This window comes from Quercus lobata, chromosome 10 (genome assembly GCF_001633185.2).
Source record: "Quercus lobata isolate SW786 chromosome 10, ValleyOak3.0 Primary Assembly, whole genome shotgun sequence".
Taxonomy (NCBI): domain Eukaryota; kingdom Viridiplantae; phylum Streptophyta; class Magnoliopsida; order Fagales; family Fagaceae; genus Quercus; species Quercus lobata.
The window spans coordinates 25,630,700-25,639,489 of NC_044913.1; the positions used below are offsets into that span (position 1 = coordinate 25,630,700).

The 8,790-nt window shown below is 35.6% G+C and overlaps 1 protein-coding gene across 1 annotated transcript; it reads right to left on the reverse strand.

Annotated features, from left to right (window-relative positions):
- Nucleotides 1-962: 962 nt before the first annotated feature.
- On the reverse strand, nt 963-5,593 carry LOC115963976 (cysteine-rich receptor-like protein kinase 10). Its single transcript, XM_031083249.1, has 5 exons — nt 5,076-5,593; nt 4,565-4,775; nt 3,519-3,756; nt 3,214-3,364; nt 963-1,537 (listed from the first exon to the last, which is right to left on the reverse strand). The coding sequence occupies exons 1-5, from the start codon at nt 5,289-5,291 to the stop codon at nt 1,169-1,171; spliced, it is 1,185 nt and encodes a 394-aa protein (XP_030939109.1). The 5' UTR covers nt 5,292-5,593; the 3' UTR covers nt 963-1,168.
- Between the last annotated feature and the right edge of the window lie 3,197 nt (nt 5,594-8,790).

Here is an 8,790-nt window from a genome sequence, read left to right on the forward strand (position 1 = left end):
TGATAGGTAGAGGTATATAGCAAAGAACATCTATTTTTTCAATGCTCCTTTACCTGAAGAATATGGATGAAGTTTATGAATTTTGATTGATTACTAGACCTTACTAAAGATGGGATTATCCTTTCCATCAAATGGGACCTCAAGTCTAGGGTCAAAATCTGCTGTAAGGTGAAGAAATCTGTCCAAATATAGCTCTTTGTTCCAGTTGGGGAATTTCTCAATTTGTATTCCAAGATTGAAGTTGTAAATGAGCTTAAGAGTCCGTTTGGATACAATTTATTTTTGTTGAAACTGAAAACTGAAAACACTGTAACAAAATAATTTTTAAATATGCAAATAGTACCGTATGAATTATTTTTAAATATGTGAATAGTATATATACAGTACTTAAACAGTTCATGCACTGTTTATAAACAGTTATTTTTGTCTCTGAGAGTCAATAACTGCGTCTTAAAAAAAAAAATAAGAAGAAGAAGAAGAAGAGGAGAAAACGCAGACGTCTGTCCAAACCGGCACTCAGTGCTTGTCAGCTCATTTGTTTGTCTTGCAGCTGATGTCATTTACTTTGTTTTAAGATGTGATATTGTATCTGCATTTTTGCTGCTTGTCCCTGGACTTTGTATGTATCCCAATAAGTATGGGAATACAACGTGTTTTACAACAAATGATATGATGTTGTGCATGATAAAAGTGGTTCTAGCAGTAAACCCAAGTGAAATTAATGTTACTCTAATCTGAACAAGCTATATCAACAAAGGAGAAAAGTTGTATCCATAGGACTCTACTACTCCAGGGTTTCAATAAAATCATTCATTCGTCAGAACAAACATGATTCCAAATTTCATTCAGAAAACATTGAAGGTTCACAAACTGTTTGCTCAAAACCTATACAAATTGGTAATTGACTATTCATGCATTATCTTCATAGTATCTAATCATTCATCAATAATTGAGATTCAATGTTTAATCACGTAAAAACCAATGGATTCAGAAAATAAAAGCTCTTGATCTTTGCTCTATCACTAGTACAGCAAATGGTTTTAATGTAAAAAAATAAAAACAAAAACTACACTAAATTAGCATAAAAAATTTAGCCCAAAAAACAAGAAGAAGAAACTTTACATAATATAAATGAAGCTAATTGCCCTTTACATTCTATAAAATCCGGTCATCTTCCTTCATCAATAGAAGAAACAGATATAGAATTTCTAGAATATTCCTCAACAAAACTACCGCCTCCAGAAGCCTTGGTAGCACCAGTAGCCGTGCTACTAGCATTGGTATTAGTCAAAGCAGTACTGGTAGAGGTCCAACGTCCACCACGACCTTGAATTCCGGGTTTACCTGGTCTGGGCAATGTAAATGAATCACTCAAAAGCATGAGATGAACTGCATTCATGTCAGGCCTTTCTGCAACACTTTGTTGACAACATAACAGCCCAAGCTGGATGCACATAGCTGCCTCATCAGGATTGTACTTGGCAATGGTTGGGTCAATTAATTCCAATGTCCTCCCTGCTTGATACAGCATCCATGTCTGCAAAATATAGCAACAAAGAATCAAAGGAATTAACTGAGCATTTTTTCCCCTTTCCCAATGTGGGCAACAAACACCTCTGCTTTAGGCCAATCCAAATTGCTAAATATACTTGAAGATCAATATTGATTAATTAGATATAAATTCATGAGAAGGCACTATATAACTACATTATGCAAAAGAAAGCAATTCAGGGAGCACTTTATAACTTGATACGTGAGATAAGGATATATTGGAATTGACAACTCTTACTCAGTCTGTTTCAGTGCAAAATGTTTTCTGTTTTAGTGGAAATTATTTGTTTTTTATTGTTTGGTTGCAACCCAGAAAATGTTTTTAAGTGCTTAATTGCGCCCAAAATTTCAGACAATAATGGCAATTGGGGGGAGAAAAGTGGCAGCGGTGGCAACATATTCAGGTAACCACTACCAGTGGTGAGGGCAACTGGGTGGTGGCCAATGGTGACAGCAGTGTCTGGCAAATTGGTGGCATAGAACAAGCTAGTGGCAGCCAGCAGGTTGGCAAATAATGGCTGGTGGTTGACAATAAGCAAGCAAGCAGGTGGGTTGAGTGGCAGCTGGTGGCTGGCAGTTGGTGGCCATGATAGCCTGCAACAGTGACTAACGGGCTGCTACAGCTAGTGGTGATGAGCAATGATGGTCAGGTGGGTGGGTGACAACAACCTTTGGCAATGGATGATGAGATGGTAGTGGACTAGTGCCAGCATAGAGGATTGAAAGGGATAAGTGTGGAGGGGATAAAGCCAAGGCCTTTTTTAGAAAGCGGTTGACACTTTCAAAAGCATAAATCGTTTTTTGCCATTTTTGTGTAATTTTCCATTGTCCAACGAAAAGTTTTACATTGATTGACATTTTTAATCACACCAAACACTGGAGAAAATATTTTCCAAAAAGCATTTTATGCCGAAACAAATAGGGCCTTAACACTCCACAATTTGTTCATAGATACCATCAAATTGGTTAAATGGAAAAAAATATGAATTTTAAATTACTCCTAGTTGAATTTGAGAAAACTAGCTAAAAACCAATACTTATCAAAGATAGAAAAAGAGAGAGGGGGGGGGGGGGGGTTTAATAACTATATCAATCCACCTTCTCAGGCATAGCAAATTACTCACTGAAATGGAGATTCCACTACAAGGCAGGAAAAGCAATTGTCAAAGGTGACTCATTGCCTAAGAGTCTTGAGGCAATACCAATTCAAATGAGGTTTGCTGTAAATGTGAAAGGCCTCATTGAGGGTGGTTTTGTGTGTGTGTTGTCAGGGAACTTAATAGAGAAGGGTTAAAGAAGAATTATAGTAAAGAAGTAGCATGTTTGGGAGGTACAAATGCCAGAAAATATTCAGTAATGATGCTAATATTTGCATTAATCCTCAATTATCTGGAACAGAAGGTTACCCTAACAAAAAAGAACCTTTAATTAGATCTTCCCTATTAGATGTATCTTCAATTTATTGGAGTATGTTGCAATATATGGGTTTCGATTCTCTGATACTCAAAGGATGATAAGACAAGAATATAACAACAATGACTCAATCAGTTAATGCGAATTTCGTTGTTTATAAATCTTTTAGGTTGGCATCCAGAGAGATGAGCATCACATGTGGCAACCATCATTCATTACAAGATTTAGGTTTCAGATAAAGTAACTTACGTAGTTCAAGAGATCTTGTTTCTCTGAACTAAGCTTTGTGTCATGGTTCTTTCTCCCACTAACAATCTCTAACACCAAAACTCCATAACTGAAAACATCTGTCTTCACAGACAAATATCCATGCATTGCGTATTCAGGGGCCATGTAACCACTGCATTCAACAACATATTTTTTTTATCATTTTCTTAGCTACTAACCCAAACAATAGTTCTTAAGATAGACTAATATCACTTGAAGCAGTGAAAACAACTAATTAAGAACAAACACAAATAGGAGAAGCTGACGAAATTTAAGAAACCACTCACTGAGTACCAGATATCCTAAACGTATTTACATGGGTGTCATCCCCAGGAAAGAGCCTCGCCAAGCCAAAATCTGAAATTTTTGGATTCAAATGCTCATCCAGCAATATGTTACTAGCTTTGATGTCTCTATGAATGATCCTTAATGGGGCCTCTTCATGTAGGTATTGAAGGCCTCGCGTAATGCCTGTTACTATTCGAAATCTTGTTGGCCAATCCAGGGATGCAGACTTCTCTTTATCTGAAAAAATCAAAATCCTACTTATCCAAAAAAAAAAAAATTAAAATCCCATCCCCATGAGAAGCTATTTCATGCATACTATATACACATCCAACCTCTCAAAACGTGTGAGTCTCATAGCTGTAGCTGCATAAAAAAAATTATTTCTCCCCCTCCCCAAAACACACAAACACTAACAAAACCATCCTATTCCTGATAGTTTTATCAAATAATGGGATTAAGATCCTCTAGAGTTCTTATTATAACTCCATCATGGAAGTTTCAAAAAAAAAAACTCCATCATTGAGTTCCTAAATCCTGTTTATTCATTTTAAAATGATTGGCTTACTATACCAAGTCATCAACAGTTGAAAAAAAAAATGACAATTACAATTTTGGCATCTATTTAAATTAATGTTGATGTAGCAAAGTCCAGTACTCGTTTCAAAATGAATTGATAAGATTTTCGGAATTCCATGTTGAAGTTACCCTAAGAATTCTAGAGTATCCTTATTCTAAATAAGGTGACAAATATTCAATCTATACAAAAATTCGACGGCAACATATATAAAGCACCCAATAGCTAAGAAGCTTGTAACTCAATAAAATTGTGACTATTGTCTGGTCTCCAATATACGTATAACAAATGCCCCTCCCCCCACTTGTTATAACTTATAACAATTAGTTGTACCCAATGCACAAAACTCCCACAACCTATCACTTTTTGGTGGAAGGCACTTGCCATCACCATCACACGAAGGCTCAACCTCTATATAACTTATAGCAATTAAATTATAAACAATAATAATAATAAGATGAAAATTTTTACCAAATAGAAAGTAATCGAGGCTTTTGTTAGGCAGGTATTCATATATAAGCATTTTCTCAGGCCCTTCAGCACAACATCCAAATAATGTGACCAAATTCTTGTGCTGAAGTTTAAGCAACAGTTTCACCTCATTAGTGAATTCTCTCCTCCCTTGTCTTGATTCTAATGATAGCTTCTTCACTGCCACTTCTTGTCCATTTGGCATCAATCCCTGTATATCAGTTTCCACAATCATCATTGACCAACTAATAACAGTCCCAAAAATTAACACAACATTAATTTATTAATATAAAAAGCTGAAACTTTTTTTGTAGGTATATAAATTATACTCTTATTTTATTTTATTTTTATTCTGATTCTACTATACATGAAAATTCTACAATAAAATATTATTAATTAAAGTAAGAACTCACACAAATATCTGAAATTTCCGGGGGATAATTTCGTAATTTTGTTTAATTTTTTATAATTAAAAAAGAAAAAGAAAAAGAAAAAGTTGAGTTTATGATACCTTGTAGACGGGACCAAAGCCACCGTGACCGAGCTTATTGAGCTCGGAGAAGAAATTGGTGGCGACTTGGAGAGCGCGGAGCTCGAAGAAGATGTCAAAGGAGTCGACAACTTCGTCTTCGGCATCGTCGGCGGCGCCGCCTCTGCCGCCGCCGCGTTTGAATCTCTTTAGCAAGCAGGCGCAGAGGTGGGCCAGAAACCTCATCAAAGCAAGCATTAATGGTACGGACTGTCAGTCAGGCGATAATCACTAATAAATGGACAACAACAACAACAACAACACTCTTCCAGCTTTTGCTCGTTAATATTTCTTCTAGGTAGTACGGATAGGACTTTTTGTCAGGAAGAGAGAGTGACTGTCGTCTATTGTTTCATTTCCAAACCCAACAGATGTGATCTGCAGTGTCTGTTTTTATTGAGAAAGTATATAGTCAATTGGAAGTTTCACACAGAGAAAAATGTGGATACGTCTGTTTGGGTTTAATTTTTGTCTGAATGGTGGTACCTGTAATAAAATTGAGTGTGTGTTTTTTCATAGGATAATAAATGGGGGGTTGAGTTTTGGTTGTGTGGTGTGACGTTGTTGGGTTTTGGAGTGTATATATATATTTACATTTTTGGGCTTTCTTTTAAGTCTAAAGACTTGATTTTTTGCTCTTTGGTTAAGGGTAGTTTGGGGAAGGTGTATAACCGTCAACGTTGTCATTAAAATTGGATAGTAAAAAGGTGCAGAGTTTTCTAACACCAGGCTGGAAGAAAGAGAATTAATAAGAGATTTCACTGTTTAGTTTGTATTTTCAAAAGCCGGTGAAGTTGGTGTTGAGTGTCCTTTTAGCACGTGTCTAATTTTAGATACGTGTGTTCGGGTCTTAACGTGCCGTGATGCAAAAACAAAAAAAAACATGTTGTTTAGATAGAAACTATGACTAACATTATTTTATATTAAAACCAGTCATTTGTATAACACTTGACTGTTGCTGAGCTATTTCATTCAAATCATTGTGTAAGTGCAATATTTAAATAAATTATATGATTCATTAAAGTAAGTATTATGTGGACTAGAATTATATATATGAATGATCTTTTTAATCAACATATAATGGCTTGGAAGAAAAAAGTTTTAAACTTGTTTAGAATTAAACTTTTTGAAAAATGCTACATCCATAATATATTCACAATAAATTTTAAGTAATAAATTGTTATAATTTTTTAATTTAAATCTATCATTATAATAATTTGTCATTTTAAATTTATTATTAAAATATTGTTCACGTAACTTTTTCAAACTTTTTCCATTGAATGGAACACAGCGTGAAAATGTGACTCTAAATTTTGACATAAAACAAAGTCATATGAGATTTTGTGTTAAACTAAACTAAAAAAATCAAGTCACAAATATAATTCAATAAAATAATATTAGGCTGTGTTTGTTTCATGTAAGTGATTTTCCGGAAAATACTTATTTTCCGGAAATGCTATTTTCCGGAAAGGAAAATATTTTTAAGTGTTTGGTTGCATTACGGAAAATGTTGTGAAAAATATTTTCTGGTGTTTGATTGTATGGTTGAAAATGTTATTTTCCTACAAACTCCGCCAAACTCACGGCAGCAAACTCCGGCAATAAAAGCCACAACCACCAAAACACCACCTCCCCAACAACACCAAAAATCAAAATCATACAGAACACCAAAACACAAATAAAACCCAGAAAAAAAAAATCATATTCCGGTCAAATTGAGAGAAGAAGGAAGAGAGGGAGGACGATCGGTTTTGGGGTGCGACCATCGCGATCGGGGACGACGAATCGGTGCTGCGACTGCGGCGATCAGGGACGACGAATTTGGGTTCGCGATCGGGGACGACGAAGGGTGCGATTCGAATGGCGATCGGGAACACCAAAACACCACCACCCACGCCACCACAACAACAACAACAAAATCAGAGATCAAAGAGAGAAAGTAAAAAATCAAAATCACAAAAATTTCAAACGAGAACGAGAACGAATCGGTGCGAGTGGGTTCGTCGGTGCGACTGGGTTCGTCGGGGTTCGTCGGTGCGACTGGGTTCGCGGTGCGACGATCTCTCTACTCTCTCTGTCTCTCTCTTCGCGCGTGGTCCGAAAATGGTGAGACGATCTCGATGATCGGTGACTGGGTTCGACGAGGGTGGGTTTGAACGATCGGAGCGGTGCGATCGTCTTGCTCCGATGCGATCTTCTTGCTCCGACGTCGGCGATCTTCTTGCTCTTTCTCTCTCTCTCTCTCTCTTCTATTTTCCAAGGGCGGAAATCATTTGAAGTGAAAATGAAAACGGAAATGATTTTCCGTTGTTTTGGCTCTCATTTTCGGTCAACTGGAAATGCTTTTCAATTTGACCGAATTTGAAGTAACAACCAAACACCGAATTTTCCGGAAAACCATTTTCGGAATCAGTTTGAAGTCAATTCAAACGCACCCTTAATTACACTTAAAACTTACATAGTTTAAAGAGAAACCTTCTTTTCAAAAAAAAAAAAAAAAAAAGAGAAACCTCGGAAAAAAATTAGTTTACTTTTTAAAAAATAATGGTACACTGAATGTGAGTGCTTCAAATAAAATAATTGGTAATACTGATTTTTATTTTATTTTATTGACTAGAGGAGACCAAGTCCAATATAGTCATCTCATCGCAATGAAAAAAAAAAAGTTTAGTAAAATATACCTGTCCACTTCATGGTGGTGTCAGGTGTGGTCCAAGTCAAAAAGATATACTTTCTTAATAAAATAAAAGGTTGCCGCACCAGACAGAAAAGCTGGAAACACCGCGGTGAATACAGATAGAAAAATAAGTTGCAAAATGAAATTCAAACCAATGTCTAAATCAATCGATGTAAACAAAAGAAAAACTCCATTGACCCAAATTTAAAAGTCTTCTTTTCATAAAGGAGCTGCATGTATCAACGTATGTGTGGGGATGATGACTACACGTTTCTATAAGATTCATCAATGTATGTGTCGGGATGATGACTACACGTTTCTATAAGATTCCGTGATTGAATTAGTTGTGATAGAAAAGTCTAGATCACATAATTTTTCACAACTTTTTATTATAATTGTGACGTACCAAAGTTTAATTAGTAAAGAAAAGATAGTAGATTTGTGTATAAGTAATAGTTAATTATTTACATTCTCTCACATTAAAGTTATAGCAAAAAAATTATAGAATAATTTGTGATTTTATAACTACTCAATTGTGATTAGCAGTTGAATAGTTGCTTGAATTCAATTTGTCTGGACGATCTATAATAAGAAATCAAAACTCAATCTTTTACAGGTGCTTTTGACATTGGAATATTTTGTTCGTGAAAATTGCCAGTGTCACATTGGGGACGAAGAGTAGACAACTTCTTCTGTTTGACATTGGAATTTAGAGCGTTGATTAAGCGCGTGGACCAGTACCACCTTACCAAAACTTTTCTTTATTATCACGGTGCAGTTTGGATAAAGATTAATATGACGTTTGCATTTTGTGTTGTGTTTTGCTCCCTTTTCTTTTTCTTTTTTTTTTAACACGATTCAGAGACAAAATTTAGCCGAAATGGTTACTGTTTATGCACTGTATATGAACAATAGTCAAAATTTTTGAATTTTCAGCACATCAGTGGGTCCTATTTACTATTCACGAGACCCACAAACTTCACTTTTTAGCACTTTTTTCATTAAAAATTGATCTCATGA

What these genes read in the sequence shown, in the direction of transcription:
- LOC115963976 (XM_031083249.1), bottom strand. Translation starts at nt 5,291, where the DNA reads ATGCTTGCTTTGATGAGGTTTCTGGCCCACCTCTGCGCCTGCTTGCTA. An exon ending in GCTTTGGTCCCGTCTACAAG is followed by an intron (nt 4,776 to 5,075) that starts GTATCATAAACT and finishes ACTGATATACAG; the next exon opens with GGATTGATGCCAAATGGACA. An exon ending in CCTCGATTACTTTCTATTTG is followed by an intron (nt 3,757 to 4,564) that starts GTAAAAATTTTC and finishes TGATTTTTTCAG; the next exon opens with ATAAAGAGAAGTCTGCATCC.